Source organism: Alligator sinensis, unplaced genomic scaffold (genome assembly GCF_000455745.1).
Source record: "Alligator sinensis unplaced genomic scaffold, ASM45574v1 scaffold1031_1, whole genome shotgun sequence".
Lineage (NCBI taxonomy): Eukaryota > Metazoa > Chordata > Crocodylia > Alligatoridae > Alligator > Alligator sinensis.
In genome coordinates this window covers 766,522-788,368 of record NW_005842167.1, presented here as the reverse complement: position 1 = coordinate 788,368, position 21,847 = coordinate 766,522, and the positions used below count along the sequence as shown (strand labels likewise).

At 43.5% G+C, this 21,847-nt stretch overlaps 1 protein-coding gene across 4 annotated transcripts in view; it reads left to right on the top strand.

The window, feature by feature from the left end:
* Positions 1–21,179, top strand: part of STOML3 (stomatin like 3) — a 24,081-nt gene extending 2,902 nt beyond the window's left edge. Inside the window, exons 1-7 of one of the 4 annotated variants that reach the window (XM_006025787.2) lie at positions 8,973–9,662; positions 12,967–13,070; positions 13,659–13,731; positions 15,605–15,687; positions 16,676–16,879; positions 18,206–18,340; positions 19,216–21,179. In XM_006025787.2, coding sequence (XP_006025849.1) covers positions 9,611–9,662; positions 12,967–13,070; positions 13,659–13,731; positions 15,605–15,687; positions 16,676–16,879; positions 18,206–18,340; positions 19,216–19,419 — 855 coding nt within the window. In that variant the 5' untranslated portion in view covers positions 8,973–9,610 and the 3' untranslated portion in view covers positions 19,420–21,179. Of the gene's footprint in view, positions 1–8,972; positions 13,071–13,658; positions 13,732–15,604; positions 15,688–16,675; positions 16,880–18,205; positions 18,341–19,215 lie in introns of those variants that run through there. The other 3 variants (XM_025206646.1, XM_025206647.1, XM_025206645.1) reach the window with 3 other exon arrangements.
* Positions 21,180–21,847: the final 668 nt, after the last annotated feature.

Genomic DNA, 21,847 nt, shown 5'->3' with positions numbered 1-21,847 from the left:
TCTTCCTGTGAGCAGCAAAATGTTTCCACTGCTCTTCCACCATCCTCTTCCAACAAGACTGAGCTTGGGAAGTTGCAGGAGGGCCTGGAAGCTACAAGTGATGTTGACATGACTGCACATGGGATGCAGAACTGACATGGGAGCCAGGGGCTGGGCAGAATGAATGTAGAGACTAGACTGAAAGACTGATCTGAAGATTGGGAGTGTGGGATGGAATGAATTGCTAGTCAGGAGGTGGGCAGATGATGTGAAACCTGACATTAGGACCAAACTTACCTTTTTCAGTAAATCTCAGAATGGGCAACAGTTACTGTCATCTTAATGGAGATGAGAAAGAAGAGTTTGAAGCTTGTAGTGTAATCTTAAAATGATGAGTTTTGGGGCCAAAGTTATCATATCAGTTGGTCTCACTCCTGAGAGCTCATCTCTGTTCTGTGGAAATGGTGGGCAGGCAGTAGAAAACTAAGGGCACTTTTACACATGCTCTGCGGGTGTAGGGGCAGCGCTTTAATTAAAGTGTCACAGTGTTTCATCTATTGGTGTCACCTCACTTCAAAATGGTGGTGGGGGTGCTTGAATTAAAACTCATTTGTTGAGGTATACTTCAAGCACCCCCACCACCATTTTGAAGCGCAAGGACGCTAATACAGGAGACACAAGAGGCTGCTGGAGGATGGTAATTACCGTGCTCCAGCACACTCGATTAATTGAATCTTCTCCAATGCTCATGTACAGACAACCTCTGAGTATTTAAGTTATTTAGCTGAGGTAAGCTGACCTGAATATAAAGCAATTGCAAAATCAGGTTGAGGTTATTTTGTGTGGGTAGTAGCAGGGTTAAGGCTAAAATATGGGAAAGAAATTGGGTTAACTGTGCATTTTGGACCACTGTAGGTTTTTGTGGTCAGCTAACAAGGAAAGTCCATTTTTTCAATTCAACTCAGTTAAATAAGGCAAAATAGCATGTTGTATATGAACGTTACAGATTATAAGGATATCAGCTATGAAAGAACCACAGAAAAATATTTGGAAAGCACTAAATTATCTAATTTAAACATATTTTAGAATTATTAACAAAATTCTCATTATTTTCGAAATTATTGCTATGAAATAAGCACTAAATTGTCATTTTTAATTATGTCTAAACATTTAAGCTACTTCAACTATTATGCAAAGTTAAATTCTTAAAACTTTTCTCATTTGTATATGAAAGGACCAAATTCAGCTATTTTTTGTGTATGCACTGACATTGACTAAACCCCATACTTAAATTAGCTTCAGAAGGGCCACTGGAATTGCTGTAGGAAGGCACCATAAAAAAATTATCCTAATTATTGTTAAAATATTTTGGTTTTGTTTGGATCATTTTTTGAAAAACAGAGATACACTATCAGTCCAATTAAAAGTGAACTGTACACTTTTAGTGTACCTTGGAATTCTAATTATATATATAGCGTATGTGCTTGACAGCTGAACATGAAGAAATTGTTTCCCATGGTTCTTGCCATTTAAATAAGATTTCATATAGCAAGTGAGAGCAATAAGGTCAGGGGAGAAAAGAGGATATAGTGGAAAGAGGTTTGCAGCAGTGAGAAATGAAAGGTACCTGTTGCATGTATATCCCCCTGGTTCATTTTCCTAGTTAAAAGTGAGATAACAAGATCTGGAATAGGTGTGTGTGTGTGTACATATGCTTCTGCAGGGCGGGGGAGGAGCTGGGGGGCCAGTTCAGGCACCGTCTTGGCCACCCAAAAGAAGGGAGGGCCTTGTCAGCTTGTAGATCGGGGGTGGGCAATAATTTTGGCTGGAGGGCCACTTAATGAGTTTTGGTGAGCTGTTAAGGGCTGCAAGGATAGCCCCACTCCTTGACAGGTGCCCCACCCCCTGGTCACCATCTTGGGACCTGAAGTGCTGCCCCTGACTTTTGCCACTGGAAGTCCCTCCCCTTACTCCTGGAAGTACTCCTTTTGGCAAGGGAGTTTGGAACAAGAAAAAAGTCACCTTGGAACAAGGAGAAAAAAAACAAATTATATACTAAAATTCAAACATCTACAATAACATATTTTACTTTTATTTCAAAAAATATTTTTGTCCTGATTTGTGTGTGTTTACATTGTGTACATAGAAGTGATTGCATAATAGCTCAAAATGTCTTACTTTTGTATAGTGGGGGGGTGGAGAGGTACAGGTGGGTGGGTATAGGGTTTGTGGGGGCCTGTGGGTGTGTGTATGTGGGTGTTTGTGTATGTGAGGTATGTGTGGATGTGTGTATGAGGTTTGTGGAGAGGGTGTGAGGGGGTGTGTAGGTGGATGGGTATGTGGGGTGGGGGAGCATGTGTGTGTGTGTGTGTGTATAGATGTATGGGGGTGTGGGTGTGTATGGGGTTTTGAGGGGGCTGTTGGTTGTGGGGTATGTGGAGGGTGAGGGTGTCTGCAGGGGTCTGTGGGGGTGTAGGTGCATGTGTATGGGGGTTGTGCACATGGAACCCCCCCTACAAACACACTCCCACATTGTGCACGGCTCCTGCCCGCCAGTGGCGGCAGCAGGCCCTTGGGGCACTTATGGCCTGCAGCAGGCAGAGCTCCCTGGCGGCATGTGGTCCCAGCAAGTCCCAGGACTGCACATGGTCAGACCGCCAGCTTCATCACTCAGGACTCGCATGCCCAAGGCTTGCACTGCCGGGGGGAACACTGCATGATGAAGCTGGTGGTGCAGGTCATGTGGCTTGGCTGGGGTGGCAGGGAGAGGGGTAGAGCTGGCCCAGCTCCATAGCACAGGGCTCCCTGCTGTTCCCATGATCTGTGCCTGGCAGTGAGTGGGGCCCAGCTGCTGGCTCCATTGTATGAGACTCAACCCAGAGGCTCATGGCTCAGACAGAGAACCCGGGAGCTACATGTGAGCCTGGGGAGCCCTGCAACCCTGCTGGCCCAGGCTCAACGCTCCTGCCACCCCACCTTGGGCCCCCACTGGCATGGTTCCCATGCTTCTGCCCAGCTGCCACTGCACTCCCACTTTCTGCTCCCACTTCCCCTGCCCCTCTCTCTGCCCACCTGCTCACCCACCAGCACTACTGCCCTTCCCCTGCCTCCACCTGCCACTGCCCTTTCCCTGCACCTGACCCCACCTCTCCTTGCCTGCCCACCACCCTTCCCCCACCCGCCACTGCTGCTTCCCTTGCTGTGGGGCCAGGATCAGGGCCATTCCACAGGCAAGGGTGGGAGTGCAGCTGCCCCTGCAGGAGTGAGCAGGGCTCTGCCCTGTGTAAGCACAGCAGGGGCAGCCTGGGGCCAGAACAGATGCAATGAATTGGTAGGCACCTGCCCATAGGCTGGATGAAATCACCTGGTGGGCCAGATCTAGCCCATGGGCCATATTTTGCCTACCCCTGCTGAAGATCCTATAAAACCAGCAGCCCCCCGACCAGGTGCCACTCTGGGAAGATGCTTAAGGGTGCCCTGCAGTGACCAAGGTGGGGATAAAAACTAGGTGTGTTTTTTTGTGTGGGGTGGGGGGACAGGGTTGGGGTTTGAAGGGGGTATTGGGAGTGTGAGGGGATCTCCCCTGGGTGAAGTAGGGCAGTAGAAGTGGGTGGGTAGGGGTGAGGGCGTAGGAAGAGTTTTCTTGCACCTGGATGTGAGTGGGGGTTGGGAGGTGTTTGATGGGAGGGTTTGCTTATGCGTGGGTCTGGGCAGAGGGGCAGTGATTGGGAGTGAAGGGGAGGTGGAGTTCTGGGATTTTGGGATGTTGTTTGGGGAATTCTATCTGTGGGTTCTTTGTTTATGGTAAGCTGCTTCAAGTCTTTTGGACAGGGCAGGATATAAATTTAATATATTTAATATATTTAAATATATTAATATATATATATATATTTTTTAAACTTTGGAGCTGGCAGTGCTGGAGTGATGGAAACACTTTCGAGAATAAAGCATGCCTCCTTCCAGTGTTGGGCTCTCTAAGTTACGTCAGTAGTAGTGCATAGGGATCTTCTTCTTGTGGGGATTGTCAGCAGTTTGATGCAATGTGACCATGGTCTCCATGGCTTAATGAGGATGTAAGTGAAAGTAAAGTTTCAAAAGAAACCCCATGGCAAGTGAGAAGGGCTGATAATGTTTTGCAAATATGAGGTAGGCTCTGCTTTTGAGTGTAGGTCACATACTGTTAGGTCTGTTCACCATGCCTGACTTAAACTTTCATTTTGCCTTAGCAAAATGAAGATGGTAGACTGACCTACAGCACTGATGTGCTGTTCTGTTCCTTAGGTGTCCTGTTGAACTTCTGAAGGGAGGATCCTAGCCAATGTATTATCATCACCATGTAGAGAGGTATAATGTTCCTCTGACTGCATTTCCTGGATCTCAGGTGTTTTGTTTGTAGCTGAAGTTGAAGTACAAAAAGAAATGCAGGGTTACTCCAGCAGATAAAATAAAAACACCATCTACTTAGTCACCTTCCAAGAGATGTATTTACAACAACCATAGGGATTTCTGAATAGACTTTAGGGAGCAATTATTATTACTGTTATGTTTGAATATGTTTTTCTCAAGTATCAAGCAGATGCTGATAGAGGCTATGCAGATTTTGAGGATTAAAATGACTTGTAATGAAAAAAGTAATTTTTGGCAAAATCAGACCATTCTAAAATTGGGGGGACATGCTGAATGGCTGCAGTTGAAACATGCAATGAGTAAGTATATTCCCTTCAACTTTTTGGCAAGAATGCTGCATTGTACAGCTCACTCCTGTAAAGCTATGATCTCATACTCAAGCATCCTGGGGCTTGCTGCTTAAAATCAATTTACTACATTTTATTTAAATATGTGTTATGACAATTTGAGGATTCTGACTGTGTAAACTTATGAATGCCTGTTTGATTTTGGAAACTCTCTGTTGATTGAAAATTTCAGTATTGTTTAGAACTACCATTTTTAGTCAGGAGAAGACCATACTTGAATCTGAAAAGGGTCATCAATTTGGAACACTCTACCTGATGAAAATAATGAAGTTGCTAAGAGAGTACTGAGGTTTCCACATTCCCAGTTTCTGGCTATTGGGATGGAAATTTGAGACTAGATCCAAATAATTTTTGAAGGCACCTTTACATGGGTGTTGCAGTGCCTGAAACCAAACCAACCACCCTAGAGAACAATCAGAATTGACAAGTTTTAGGTAGTTAGGACCCCATATTGCAGATGGAAACTGTTAGTAATCTATAATGGACAATCCAAATCACCTAAGTGTCGGGCAGGAGGTGCCTAGTACTAGCCAATATGGACATGTCTGAATGCCTGCTCCCCCTCAGAGCTTAGGCTCTGCACCTCAGGGCTAGATGTAAATCACTTCATCACCTTGGAACAGAAGAGATGCCAAACTCTTCAAAATCTGCATTCAGTTCAGTGTAAAGTTCAGCATTCAGAGTGCTATTCTGGGAATGCCCCTTATGGGCAGAACTTGAGGGAACTCTGCATAAGCTACTAAGGATGCTTGGGTGGGGGGATCTGTGCTGCTTCCAGGGTCAAGGGCAGCTGGAATGTGGGTCTGGCAAACCCCAGGTCAGACTGATTTCAGAGTCTGGACGTTTCTCAGACCAATGGGTTTAGAAACATGATACCCAAAGAGCACTTACACAAGTTACATTTTTCATGTGATTGGGTGTGTAAAAGCATATTACAGCAGTGACATAGCACACACGCATGGCTACTGAGTGCTTTTAAAATCCTGATTGTGCAAAAAATTAACCCTCCTCCAACGAGGTATTAGATGAAGGTGCTCTAAAACAGAGCACCTTAGGGAACTTGTGCTCCTTCTAGGGGTATTTTTTTTCCACTTTGGGGGCTTGTGTCAGTGAACACCAGCCCAGCCCCACCCCTGGGGCTGTCAGTGAGGGGAGGAGAGGGAGGAGAAGGCAAAGGAGCAGCAGGCAGCTGTCGACTAGGCATAGCCTGGCCAGTGCTGGAGGGGGCGATAGTGGAGTGGCCCCCCTTGTCTTACGGGCCCAGCCTGGCTTCTCCCAATACCCCATATGAAGTAGCAGCAGGGGGCCCCACAAGGTGAGGGGGCTCCGTTCCACCCCATTCTCCCCCATCCAGCTCCAGCCAGGCTAAGCAGAGTCAGCAGCTGCCTCCTGCTCCCTCCCCCTCTCTTCCCCGCTGACAGGCCCAGGCCTGGGGAGAGGGCAGGGCTGGGGAGAGGGGTGGGTTGGCAGCCTTCTCCAAGGTTACTGGAGCACCCACACCTGTTAGTCAGGGCCAGTGCAGGTACACTCAAGCCCCCCGACCCAACCGGTTTAATGTCTGTTGGCTTGCAGGTGGGTGGGGATGGAGCTCTAACTCATGGCACTCTATGTAAAGCACCATGAGTTAGAGCAGGGGCCCTGAGCATCTGTAGGCACCCAAGGTATAGGTTCAATATATCAGTTTGATGAGTACCTGAAGACAGGGACTTAGCCAAGATAACAGGTAATCTCGAAAACTAAATTAAAACTGCAGCACCAGGGAAGCAAGTGATAACTACATAGCAATGTCATAACTTATATATGCAAAGTTGTGTCTCTTTATGAAGTAAGATGAAATAATATTTGTCCTGCCTCCCTGCTACATGCTGTTTTCACACAAAAATTATACTTGGTTTGATGTCAGGATTAAAGCACAAGAGCCATAGAAATTCTAGAGCAGCAGTTAGCAACATACAGCTTTTGGGCTAGATGCAATCAACAGAGCCACTGGATCTGGCCTGCAGAGCTGTGGGAATTCAGTGCCATATTGGCAGCAGTGAGCTTCAGCAGTTGGTGACTTTTCCTGTGCCTGCACTGGGCCAGGCAATAAGGAGCTGCATTAAAGCCAGGCAGCAGGGGTGGAGAGTGCACCCATGCCAAAGATGAGGAGTGGGGAGAAACAGTGTCAGCAGATGAGTTCATTGGTCACATGTAGTAGGTGCACATGAATGCATGTGCACCCCCTATGAAAAGGCGCCACCGACACTGCCGGCAGTACCTGCAGGCAGTCACTGCTTACCACCCACCCCCCCTCGCTGCTGACACCACTGGCGGCATCTGTGGGAGGTCCGCAATCACCACTGGCCGCTGCTGCCACTGCTGGCAGCATTTGCGCGTGGTCACCAATCACCAGTCGGTGCTCTCCAGCCCCTACCCCACCACCAACAACACCGCCATGCTCCCACCGCTGCCACTGCCTGCCAGAGCTTGCCATGCCCCCCTAGCTTCAGGGGGCGCATGGTGTTCATGGCTGAGTTGAAACATCAATCCGCCTTGGACCTGAGCTGGGTTGTTCCCGCCTGCAGCTCCAAAGGTTGCCAGCCACTGGTCTAGAGAATGCCCATATAGCCTTGTAATCCTGGATTTAAAACTGAAGAGCTTTATGTTTGTTCAGTTTTTAGGGTCATAATAAAGTAGGACTGGAAGGGACCTCATGAGATCATCTAGTCCAGCCACCTGCTCAGGGCAGGATCATCCCTGACTAAACCATCCCAGTGAAGTGTCTTTCTAACCTGCTCTTGAAAATTTCCAAGTATGGAGATACCATAGCTTCCATCCTCTCTGTAATTACCTTTTAGATATTTGAATGCTGCTATTAAATCCCTTCTCAGTCTTCTCTTCTCCAAACTAAATAATTCTAGGTCTTTCTGTCTTTCCTCATATATCTTTTTCTCCAGGTTTCTCATAATTTTTGTTGCTCTCTACTAGTCTCTGTCCCATCTGTCCACATCTTTCTTGAAGTTTGGGACCCAAAACTGGACACCGTATCAGTTGTGATGCCTCACCAGGTATGAGGCCTCATTAGTGCTGAATAGAGTGGAAGAATCACTTCCTCTCATTTGCAAGTGACACTCCTGTTAATACAGCCCAGTATGATGTTGGCTTTTTTTTCAGCAAGACCACGTTATTCTAATATAATTGTAACAGGGTGCCGGTGTAAACCCTGTTACTTAAGGACAGAGAATCACTGTAGGATGATGTCATTAAGCAGTGCCAGCTGTAGGGAATCCCCCACCTGGAAGGAATTGAAAGGAATGATGCAGAGGTGGAGGATGCCACCGATAAAACCCGGCAGTAGAGAAGGGGAAATTACCCAAGAGGGCAATGAGACAGTGAGAGAGTCTGGCAAAGAGAAGGGGAGACACCTGACATGAGGGACCCTGAACTTAGACTGACCACAAAGGAATGGACAGACTACCGGCCAGTGAGACCGTGATTTGCTTACTTACCATGGCGATCAGCTGCTAAGAAGACTGTCCAGGGGATGGAAACTGGACAACCTGAAAGAAAAGACAGGAAGTTATTGCAGAGTGAGTTAACTTTGAGCCATAAAGTACCTTAAGGACTGTGCTTATTTTCTGCTGAATGAATATCCATGTTAGTAGTTTCCCAGGTGGGAGCATGAAAAGAAACCAACAGCTATTTCAGTTAAACACCTTGAGAGCACCGAATGTTCTGTGTTAGGAATGAATCTTTCAATTTTCTCCCATCAAAGGCATGGCAGGTGAGTTCCTGAATGAGGCAAAAGAGGAACTCCAACCCTGTAACAATAATAGAGGGCTTAGTCCATCTGTCTGTCTGTCCATAATGCTCTTGGAACACTCTGATTGGTTACTGAAACAACCAATCAGAGTGCTCCAAGAGCATTATGGACAGGAGGTGGTGGCACGGTGGAGCACCGCCATGATGGCGGGGATGGAGTGGGAGGGCGAAGCCAGTGGTGCTGGCTTCACCCCCGGCCCTGCTCCCCGGGGTTGGTGGAGCGCTGCCATGGTAGTGGGGATGGAGGGGATGGATCAGTGGGGCGAAGCCAGTGCTGCTGGCCTCCCCCACTGTCCCCCCACCCCCCGCCCTGCTCCCCCCCCCAACCTTCTCCCCCTGTCATTCTTGATGGGCAATTCACTAGTTGACTCATATTCAGTTTATGACCTGCTGTAATCTTTAGGTCCCCCCAGTACTGCAGCCTAATCAATCATTTTCCATTCTGTATTTGCACATACAATTATTCTGTTCCAAATGCAGAACTTTGCATTTGTCCTTCTTGAATTTCATCTGATTCATTGAGCACAACAAGGTCTCCCATTTGGTTGGCCTCTGGGTCCTGCAATAAAAATTTTAAGGTGTCTCAAATTAACTTGAGTGAAGAATTTGCCTTAGGGAATATTTGTATTACAGTGCTACCTAGGGACTGTAATCAAAATTGGTTCCCATTATAGTGGACAGTGTACTAAGATGGAGTATGACAAAGTCCCTGACCTGAAGAGCTTACACTCTGCCTTTATCATCTGTTCCCTTTATAATCTCACTTTGTAAATGGTGTCATTCACTGTTGGGCTATGTGCTGATTGTTCCCAAGGAGAGCAATGAACTGACTGAAAGGGCTTGGCCAAATTCATCCCTGTGGTAAAACCACAGAAGACAGTAGAGTTCCTTCAGAGATGAATGTGACCCATTAGACTTTGTTTTTTGTAAACAGTCTGTCCTCACCAGGGCAACTAACCCCGGGAGAGCTCTCACACAAATGAGAATTTGTCCTTCTCTCGCTGTACTTTTCTTTTCCAAACCTTTGTGCTCTTTGAAAGTGTATCTGCCTGTGATAAGAATTTCCCTAGAATGAGATGGATTCTAAGACAAATACACCTAGGAAAGAGAGCGCGGAGAATCTAGTTGGTAAGCCCTCTTTTCAGTCTTACTTTTAATAAATAACAAACCCGTATGTGTGAAATTAAATGTGGTCAAAAGCTTTGGGTTGATTCCTTGGAGATTAAAATCCTAAATCTCCATGGGCAGCAAAAATGCCATCCTACTTAAACTGTCCTGCCAATATATCCCAACCCTTACCTGAAAGCAGTGGGATGTGCAACTTTCTCCGGTGGTCAAAAGGGCTAATTTGGCCTGTCTACTGAGATGTATGTGCTGGGTGGGTAAATAAGGGTAGAAGGAATCAGGGCCTAAATACGTGAAGGATGATTAAGGCTGAGATACTGTATGCCTTTTTCAGCAGCTGTAAAATTCCTCTATGATTAAAACACAGTCCTAATTCCCAAGGAGGGTCTCGTACTTGGAGCAGACAGTAAACCTACATTTATACAACCATTGGCCATTATTTGTTAATATTGCATTTGATCATCAGAGTGAGTAAGATAAACATGACAAATGTCAGTCTTCAGATTTAATACCAGCGGAAAGCAGGGAGATGGGGATCGAGAAAAAAATAATCAGTTACTCATTCCACATGCCTCCATCTTTACAGGATAGACTCAGTACACTTCTGCTTGTCATTCTTCTACTGCTGCTAAAAAGCAACATTAAAATTTGATATCCAAAAGATTCTCATCCACTCTGTGGCTCTATTGACATAGCCTGTTCTTCCAGGGAAGGATTATAGATAGCAGTAGTTTATTAGATGTCCTTTATGTTTTGCCTGTCTTCTCCACTATCTCCTTGCCCAATAGATGATTGCAGTGCACATATGAGTTTCTGATACTGTTGCTGTGATGGATCTCTTATTTGGTATGGTGAAACCAGGTGGTAGATCCATAGGATCCACTGTCAGGTCTTGCAGCTTGTTTTCTCATAACCTCCACTGTTTATCTGATGGTGAAGCCCAAAGGTTTTCAGAGCTTTGGCCACTAATTAGAAGGAGTTTCTGAAATTAATGAGACATCTTGGGAGGTTTTGGAGATCTTAGTCTGGGTTTAGTATTATATACTTAAATTATTGTATGCTGCTTCTTCTCAGAGTGATAGTGGTAAGATTTGCACAAAGATGTCCAAACTGTTGGTGTTGACTTGCTCACATCTCAGATGATTCTCTCAGCAGTAGTCAATTGTACTAATGTGCTTTGTAAATGCACCACCTACCTTTACTGGCACACAATACTCAGCTGCTGAGAAAAAAGCAAGATGGCAGTCTGCAAAAATGTGAGCATTTGGTCCCAAATCAGTCCCAGCTAGTGTGTTTCTAGTCATCTATTGGTGATGTGTGAGGCTTTCCAGAATCACTTTGAAATATTTCAGGAAGCTCTCGTGCCTAAGTTTGGTAGGCAAATAAAACACGTATTGATTCCCTGTTAAGGTCTGGCTGAACTATTTCTAATGCTGTCCACTCCATAATCTATCCTGCTCTCTTTTACTTGATAGAAGAGACATTTAACCACTTGCCTGTCACTTAATGTACCAGCTATCACCTGACAGTTAATGGAAAAACTTACCAGACCACAGAGCGCCACCCTCAAACTTACTGTGCTGCTCCACAGTGGAATGATAATGCTAATTAGTTTGCCAGCAGCACAGTACAAATGTGGCCATAATCTTCTGGTTAAGGAAGTAGCTCGTGTGGACCCGGTAGAAGTTTGCAGTTAGATCTGTCCTAATAGGGCAGTAGCTGGAGTGAAGAAGCGACAAGTTTTCAGCACTAACCCCCAAAGCTTCTGTCCTGCCCTCACACACATATATTCTCTTGAGGTTTGCATGGTTATTTCCTTAGAGGAACTGTCTGAGTAATCTGTTCTAGCAATGGTGAGGGGACATAATATTTTACTAGTCACCAGCTTGCACCTAGCTGTGATTGTGGATCTAAATGTCTTTTTCCATTGAAATGGGTGAAAACCAAAGTCAAGAGGCTTTAGCAGGAAAGGCAGGACATTCAGAACAAAGCCTGACACTTGGTCCTCTTGGGTCCAGATCTTTCAACCTGTGAGTTAATAAGTCTGTGGCAAGGATATCAGAAACTTGGCTCATACAGCAGTCAAGCACAGCAGGCCCCTTTCCTCATAGACAGTAGTGCAGGGGGAGGTGTTTTGAAAAAGTTAAGTCTTCTTGCCAGGGCGAAGCACAAGCAGAACACATGGGCAGGGAAAACATTTTAGTTCTTGCATGGGTGACAGCCCTGCCCTGACCATGTCCAGATCACAATAGAAGGCAGGGTTGGAGCAGGGGTCCAGGCACTTGGATTCTGAAGATGCTTCCTTCCTGGACCTCTGGGACTTCACGCAAATCCTTAGGTAAATGTTCCCTGTGAATGCAGGGGACTAGATCTGAGTCCTTCAAGTCTTATATTTCCCTCTGACAGCTGCAGTGGGGTGCAGAGGGAAGGGTTGGAGGTGGCAGCTACTTTCAGCTTCACTCATTCTCAGTAGGAGGCCAGCAAAAATCACATTCTGCCACCATAATCTGCTCCAAAAATTTCTTCTAAGGCAGCCTTCCCCCAAAGACAGCCGCTCCCTTCTGCTGCCCTTGTTCCTTTTACTTATGCCCCAGCTGCTCTCCCAGTCTAAAAGGCCTTTGCCCTTCAGGAACTTGTACACATGATTCGACTGAACTGTTCCATTCATTGTTCTTCACAGCTGTTCCTGTGAAAAGTGCTACAACTCCAGCATCTTCTTTCATCTTAAAAGAAGAACAGCTTCTTGGTCCTCTCTCCCCTCCCAAAAATTACTTTTGATGGCTGGGCAGGTGCCGGGGTATGGTGTCAGAGTAGTTAAGGTGTCCTGCTATGGCTTTAGAAGTCATGAGCTCATAGTCTTATTCCAGGCTTATACCAAATGCCACCCCCAAACACTGTATCTGTCCTCCCACTCTTGATCCACCTCTCAATGAGCAATGGGTCATTTACGCTGAGGAGTCAGTAGTGCTAGATACATCACTTCTTTGTGTCCGTTGGCCATTGAAACTGGTGTGTTTTAACCACTCTACCCAATGGGCTGTTTAGCTTGAGTAGAGCCGTGGCTTTGATCTGGGCAGTGGGGGGTCTCCGGGCACTACCAGAACCCCTCAGTCAATAAGAATGTGCTGAGGGAAGGAAGCAGAACTGGGCATAGCGAGCAGAACAGCAGAGAGCTCTATGCTTCTTCCACTAAAATGTACTGGAAGGCTTTATTTGTCTTCCACAGGCAGAGCTATTTTGTTGCTCTGCCAAATATTTGACTATAAGCCCAAGAGCCTGACCGGATTTCTCTCTTTGTGTTCTATAGCCGATAGAAAGGAAGGAATTGGTGTCTGTGGTTGGATCCTGGTTTCCCTTTCTTTCCTCTTTGTGGTTCTAACGTTCCCTTTCTCCATCTGGGCGTGTGTCAAGGTAAGCTGATGGGAATGGGAGCACTGAGAAAATGATCTTATTCCTATTCTTTTTCGACCAGGATGGAAGGAGGCTGAGTATGGGGTTAAGTTGCAGGACTGGGAGGCAAGAGAATGGTGTGTCAGTTCTTCTACAGACTACCTATATAATTCTAGAAAAAACGCTTAAATTTTCTGTGCCTCAGTTTCTTCATCTGTTCACTGTAGATAATACTCCCCTACCTTATAGGGATGGTAGGATAATAAATTTACAAAGGTTTTTGAGAAGCTCATTGTTGATGAAGGACACAGAAATAGTGGTAAACCTAAGTAAAGACAAATATCAATGCAAGTCCCCATTCCAAGGAATTTTAGGCCCCAGTCCTGCAAACACTTTGGTACATGCTTAATTTGAAATAGGAGCCATGAGTAGTTCACAGTGAAACCAGTGAAGCTACTGACATGCTGAATCAGGTTCAGAGGTATTTGTGGAATCAGTGCCTCGTATTCCACAGCAAAGAAATAGCTGGAGGGCAAGCCAGAAAATGTGTAGTTGGACATGCATTTTGTTGGTTTCTTTAATATACTTACTTCGACATTTATTCCCTAGATCATCAAAGAATACGAACGTGCGGTTGTATTTAGGCTGGGACGCATATTGCCTAAAAAAGCCAAGAGTCCGGGTATGTATATGTTTTTTATTCTAGGAAGATTTCTGGTGACTATGTGGAATTGTTCTGGCTGTGAAAGTTCATTTGATCCCTGTTCAAGTGTGGATGATTCAGACCAGGGCACTACGAACTGTACAAAGTGACTCTTTCACCTTGAGGGGTGCATCTGCTCCTTGTTTGTTGGCTGCTCTATTTAAAGGGACAATCGAAATTAATAGTCAGCACAACACAGAAAGTCATTGAATCCTGAGAATCAAATTGGCTTTCCCACATGGTAGGAAAAGATGAATGCATGATAAAAACAATTGACTGGAATTTGAGAACTCTAAGTACCATCTCTACCATAGATTTCCTGGGTGACCTCTGCCAAGTCATTTAGGGCTGAACACAAATCATTCTCAAAAGCGCCACTTTAATACTGCAGTGCCTAAAAATTAGATACTTTATCCCAGGAGGATGAGCCAAACTGATAGTGCTGGCATCTTAGGTTCCTGGCCAGTCAATGGACAGAGTTAGCTGCCCTCAATGAGTAATCCAGAGCACTTAGGTGCTGAACAGGAAGGGGCCTACAGTGAGCTGATAGGAAACACTAGGCTCTTCTCAGAACATAGATGCATGCCCATTAGGCACTCTTGCCATCTCAGGACTCTTAGCACCCAGAAAGGAGGTGCCTAAATCACACTGAGTATACTGAATTCAGTCTGAGAGGGGAGTCCTGAGTTCTGGTTCCTGGGCCCAGAATTATCTCTCTTTTTTATTTTATTAACCAGCTGTTTAATGTAAACTATGTATGCAGTGCTGGGAACAGAAACCAGAACTTCCCTCACAGGCCAGTGAGGAAGGCTTCTTGCTTGCTGTATTTCTGGCCCCATAACCCTTGCACTCCTAGCTATCTCAATTTCAGCAAGAGGAGTGAGTGATGTCCCCGCCCAGTCTGATGGGTAGCCAGGTGGCTAGTTAGCATACTCTCCTGGGAAGTGGGCAACGTAAATCCCATTAGATTGAGGAGGCCATGGGACCCTGGCCTCTGAGTTCCTAAATTCTGCCCAAGTCCCATTTAAGTGCCTACAAAAAAGATTTGGATCTGACCCTTAACTCCATCAGTTTCCACATGTAAAGTGGCCATGATGATACTTCTTTTCTTCTATGCATTAGCCATCTTGTGTATTTAAAATCACAAGCTTTGGAGCAGATCATGTGCATGTGTGTGTTTGTACAGCATAGGATCCCCACTGGGACTAAATTATAATACAATAATGAAGTAATACAGTAATCAATGATAAAGTAATGCCTGGATTATTATTATAACAAGTATGTTAAAATAATTATGTCTGCACCACACAGAAGAAAAGAAATTGATTGGGAAACGTGCTGTGAAACTCTGTAAGTGGAAAGGGCCAATGCGAACCATCCACCTTCTGCCCCCCACCCCCTGCCATCTTTCTACAGAACAACAGTTGGGCAGAGGCTAGCAGAGGAGGTATGCTAAGTGGTCCATGATCCCAAAGACTTAAATAACTCAAAGTGTAAGTAAACAAGTTTCTGAGGCACAGGGACAAAGTAAGCCTTCCAAGGTTATGCAGTAGATGTGAGACTAAATTGAGATCTCCTGATTATGAGTTCTGTGCTCTACCCCTTTAAACATGCTAAATTAATCTAAATACATTTGCATTCCCTTCCATTATATGTAATATAAAATCTTTCCCTTTTCACCTAATGCTGCAAAACTCACAACTGTGCTAATGAAGTATCACCATGGCTCTGTAAGCTGTTTCCATTTATAATATATGCATATATGTCCACTTGATTATAAACAGCATATTAGGATTAGGGTTTAGCCCTCACAGAGAAGTGTTTCAAACTCAGGATTTTCTTAACATTTCAGGTCTGCTTTTGGTACTTCCATGTACAGATGTTTTTACCAAGGTGGATCTGAGAACTGTTACCTGGAACATTCCCCCACAAGAGGTAAGAACTCTTCTGTAGCCATTTATTTTAGAAATAAAATGTACAAGAGCTGTGATTTGTACAGCATCAATTTGATAAATAAAACAATTTTCATTTGCTTATAGGCTTAGCAGTGGTAAAGAATTTGCTTAATTTGTTTCACTGACTTGCACATACTAGCACCACGATGGATTCAGAGCTTAATAAGGCCTACAACCATGCCAGCTCAGGCCATAACATTGTCTAAGCCATCAAGTTCTTCCTTATTACTTTCAGAATCTTGAGTTAGACACCATGAAGTATGAATAGAACAAGAGATTAGAGACAGCCAAAGATGAGCAACAGAAGACCAAATAAAAGAGGTGGAATTAATCACAATTTAATATAATTATTCCTCTCTCTCATCAGCATTCACACAAATCAGGAGATAAACCAGTGTACAATTACCTGAACTTATGTTCCTAGTATGAAGTGAATCTGATAGACAATTAATTAAAAACTAATTCAATACAAAATATACTGCTATTTCAAAAGCCTTCACTGAAGTAATAGTGTACTCAGAATCAGAAATTGTTACCAGACCACTGGCTCATCAGTTAAATATTCTGTACTAAATTCTGCCTTGAAGCCAATTTGTCTTAGCTTCCTTGGATTATAATGGCACCCCACTCTGAGATGTGATGGCAAAAAATTAAGGTATCTCACTATGGCTCCAGAGATGTGAATGTGAGACCACCTTCTGACTTGTTCTTAAGGCTGGCTTCAGTTTGCCAAACTGAGGAGCCAAAGATGGCTGGGCATGATACCAGCCACATCATTGCCTTGTGTACTTCTGGTTACAGGAACTGGTCTGCCTTAATCATACCAGCTGTATGGGTTGGTACATACACTAGCCATATGGATTTAACCTTGACCTTTTTCTCATGACGGGGGATACAAAAGATTCATTAACATTGGGATCTCTGTATTTTTGATCATCATTTGATTTATACCTTTTTCTCTGTTGCAGATCCTCACAAAAGATTCTGTAACTACCCAAGTTGATGGAGTGGTCTACTACCGAATCTACAGTGCTATTAGTTCAGTGGCTAATGTCTCTAATGTCCATTTGGCAACTTACCTGCTGGCACAGACAACTTTGAGAAATGTTCTAGGTACACAAAGCTTGTCACAGATCCTGTCCAGTAGGGAAGAGATTGCCCATAATATTCAGGTAAATCCACACCTAATGTTTTTTGTTAATATGCAGAGCGATTCATTTTATGGAAATGCACACTGAAAAGGAATGCACTTTCTTAAAAGTGATTTTTAATACTCCATCATCTTTCTTCGTGTACCACATATTCTGTGTTGAAAAGAAATGGAAGAAATACTATAAAGATCCTTTTCCAGATTCCCCTGAAACTAGCAAGATCTTTTAAATTTAACCTTGGGAGAAGTACACAAGACAATATAGATGGTTGTCAAAATGAGCAGTAATGTGCAACAGTGGAAAAATATACTGGTTTTGGGAAGCCCTTTCTTGCATAGATACTTGATTAAAGTTTAAATCTGATTATAGTTTATCTTCATGTCATTTCAATAAAAGTAATTGCATTGTATTGAACAGAATTGCTCCAATGTTAAAAATACCTCCTTCACTTTAGCAATCAATTAATTGTTGATTTGGCAGCACAGTGGGGGGGGGATCCAAGAAGAAAGAAAATGTTATTTCTTAGCACCCAGGAAAAAGAGAGAGAGACAAAAGAAAGGAGCAGCCTCATTCCTCCTGCAACTCAACATGCACAGACATGTTCCCTTTCAGCAGCCAGGAGATACTGAGGGGGAGAGGCAATATGTCATAAGGCTGTATCCAATGTAATGATGAACATTCAAAACATTATTAATTCACAGTATTGGAATAGCTGTAGTCATGGACCAGAACCCTCATGTGTTTGGCATTATGATACATGCCTGAATGTCAAAAATACAGTGTAATTTGAAGAGATCACTCTATCACTATTCTGTGACTCATTGCATACTGTCTTACCTGTTGTGAAAGGTTGAGTGCCTTTCTTTTAGCTAGCTATACCAACCTTTTTATAGCCTCTTGCTCCTTTTTTTTTAGCAGCAGATTTCTATTATATCTTGCTCCACAAATACAGTCTCTCACGAGTTATTTAAACTGCAGTCCCAGTTAATTTCTAACCAGTATTGAAGGTAATGGTTTCATCCAAATGACTAGCATCAGGCAAAATTGATGTTTGAAAATAATGACCTTAAGCCCATCAAAGTACATTCTGTCTTCTTCAATGCATGCAACAGATTAGAACAATTCACAATCAGTAATTTACTGGGTTACTTTATCCTTTGGACCAACTCATGAAATATCCCTGTGAAGAGTACCATTTCCTCTCATTTATTCTTTTTTAGTTTAATTAAAAAAAAATCTCTTTAAAACTCTGGGTTAGTATCAAACATTCTACTGTGCATTCAATGTTCTGGGGAGTGTATTTCCCATGGTTTTGTTTCCAGTAGTTGTCGTGCTTTTATTTTCAAGGCTATGCTGGATAGTGCCACTCATAAATGGGGAATCAAAGTTGCACGTGTGGAAATCAAAGATGTCAGGATCCCTATGGAGATGCAGAGAGCTATGGCAGCTGAAGCAGAAGCAACACGAGAGGCTAGAGCTAAGGTGAGACTGGCAGCACCGTGGGCGGATCACAGATTTTGAAAATGGGGATGCAGATGGTGTGATGCATCATTACATATAACAACACATAGTTTTCTCCAGTTGAAGAGAGACTAGATGCTTTACTAATATGGTAGGGGACTGCGCTATATTATTCAGTTTAAGATCAAAGCAAAAATAAGTATCATGTTATAAGAATGCACATTAATTTGCTAGATAATAACAAAAGTTGGGCAAAAATAGTCAAAAGAAATTATTCTATCAGTCCTGTAGTCATTAGTGTTAAATGCGCATCTGTTGTTCAGATTTGTAAAACAAAATCTAGTCTTCTTGAGCATCTTGAAAGTGCACCCAGCACTTCACTGTCAATCATTTTCACACCTGAGTTAATATTCATCTAAATTAATATTACCAGACCCGAGTTAAGGTTCTTAGCTGAAGCAAAAAACAGCCTGCAGGGCTGTGAACTAGAAGAGATATATTATCAGGAATGTATAAAGGATAGCAAAATTGCAGAAGTAAGGATAGATTGATTAATGGAACATCAAGGCCATTAAAAAGGAAAGGGAGTTGTTAACACCTGTGGAGTGAAGACAGATTAGTAGGGATCAAATAGATTATAAGGAGCCATAAAGTCAATTGACTCCCTCTGGGCTGCCTGAATAGAAATGCCACTGCACTGCCTAGGAAGTTGGCTTTCAAGTTTGGATGAAGCAGGAATCAAAGGGGGATGCAGTTGTACTACTGCACCCCCCCAGGATCCACGCCTGGGCAGCACTCTTCCTCTCATGGTTGAAATGTGGTACATTTATGACCCAGACTGATCCTTATTGCTGTATTGTACATTTTTACAAATGCTCATTTCCATCCCATTTTAGGTTGTAGCAGCTGAAGGAGAAATGAATGCTTCAAAGGCACTCAAACAGGCCTCCACGGTGCTGGTTGAATCTCCAGTAGCACTTCAACTGCGCTACCTACAGACCTTAGCCACAATGGCAACTGAGAAGAATTCCACCATTGTCTTCCCTCTCCCTATTAATATGGTGCCTGGTTTGTATAAGAATAATGGAGAAAAAAAATAGGTAGCAACTGAATACATGTCTTTACTGCATCAGAGGGAATGAAGGAGTGTCACCAGGAAAACATGTTCTTCCCATCTGCTTTTGCTACATCTATGACACAGCATTCAGAGCAGAATTGAGTGAACAAAGCATATATTCATGGTAACACTCCCTACAGCTGTCCAACATGGTCTAGACATAGTGAGACCCTTTTATACTTTTTCCTTATCAAGAGGTGTTTCAAGCAGTTGCAAAAGTTCAGAGTTAAAGTAGAGAAGCTACTTTGATAGCGCACATCAAAAAGTGGTTAGCTAAACTGAGATGGGAACATGAAATCTGAATGTCTTGAAATATGATTGTGGTTCCCAAGTAAGGCATCCAGCTCTAGTGACTTAGGCTCATCTTGAAGGGAAAAAGGAGAAATCTTTGTCAGGCTGTAGGTTAAACTTTAAATTAGGCTGTCACTTCTGATGACACTTCCTTTTACAGAGAATGGATTCAGTAGTCTGGCAGGTATTTTGTGGTTGGTCTGCTAAACAGGAGCCTTCCTATAAGAGATAATAAAATCATTTCATACAGAATATGGGCCCAATTCTATTCTGTTAGGGCTGTGTAAATCTGTAGCAACTCCATTTAAATAACCAAAGTAACAGAAAGGAGCTGGGTCATTAACATTAGAAAGATTATTTGATGACTGTGTATAGAAGTACCAGGTGATCTGTAAATGGCTGTAACAATAATGGGCCTGGCTCTGATTTCATACTGGTGTAAATTAACTGTACCCCCATTTATTTTAATGGAGTGTTACCCTTTTGTAGAACCAATGTAAATGAGAATCAGGCCACTGTGTTTTATATGCTCGCTGCAATGTAATCCAAATGTATCTCAGCTCTGTAAAAGGAAGAGAATGTATGCCCAGTGGCCACACTTATATTCCTCAAACTGAACTCACCTTCAGAAATGTGAAACAATTGCCATGATGGCAACACAACCACGTGGTATTGAACATCTACCCATGTTAATATACGTCTTCCTCTTCCCCCATAACTAGTCCTTTGCATTCCTCCCCACATAAGCAAACATTTTGTGAAATGTCTCTTTTCACTACCACATTTTATTGGATAGTGAAAGAGTTGACACGCATGTATCGTCATTGGAATATGAATCTTACAGCCTTTGAAATGCACAACAGTTTGCACCTGCCCAAAGATGCTGTTGCAGACATTTCATATAGTCAAATGTGTTTTCTTGAGTTAGGGTCAAGCCAAATCTACACTGCAAAATTCCACTTTGCTCCACTGTCCAGTCATATGAATAAATTTCATCCAGAGAACATAAATGTCAGTGGTTTTCAAACTGTGTTCTGTGGAACTCTGGGTTCTGCAAAGAGATTGCGGTAATATCAGAGCAGGCCAGGAGGCAGTGCACCACCATTGTGGGGCCAGGTCACTTAGCTCCATGTCCATTTTTAGGATAGGGTTAGGGGTGCCACAACAGCAGAAGTGATATAAAAGGGTTCTGTGACTTTAGGAAGTCTGAAAACCACTGATATTATGTGATTCAAAGAAACTCACAAAAAAAAGGCAAAATAGGTTCTGTTATGGTTCCTAAAACTTTAATGGCTTATGGGACATAAAAGAAAAGGGAAATAAGGATTAGTTGCATTAATGGGTGTATAGGCAGTCCTCGGACTTACAACACAATTGGTTCCTGAAAACCGCGTCTTAAGTCGAAATGTTGTAACTCAAAACTGATTTTCCCATAGGAAACAATGTTATAAATGGGGGATTGGTTCCTGAACCAAGGCCCAATACCCTGTTTTCACCAAAAGTACCCCAGAATTTTGTACTCGATCAATTATAGATGAGTAATATAGCTACATTAATGTATTTATATTGTAAATAGGAATCATATTGATTTGGAAGGACTTCTTTGAGGTGACTTTGCTGGACTTTTTGAAGGGTTCTTGGCTGGAGTCTTCTCAGGAGTCTTGGCTGCCGGGTTTTCTGGAGTCTTGTCTGGTTTCTTAAAGAAAGTGTCCAAGGAAGTTTGGATAGACGTTCTCCAGGGAGATGGGTGACACAGCAAACTCATTCGCTGGCATGGCATTACGTCAGATCAAGCGCTGTAAGTCTAAACTGACATCAGAAAGTTGAAACAGGGTGTCAATTTAGAAACGCTGTAAGCGCGAAACATTGTAACGCGAAACATTGTAAGTCGAGGACTGCCTGCACTTCACAGTAGAGCTCTCGAGTACAGCATGGATGGAGTATAGACATGCCCATAGGGTACACCCTCTAATGCTGAGAAATGTTTTGGAGCTTTATTCATAGCCTGCTAAAGTCAATGGGAATCTACTTGCATTTTGTTACCACAAGTGCCCTTAGATTGCAGGATGTGCTAGAAAGCACTTTCTGAATCGTACTTTAATAACTCCTGGTGGATCTTG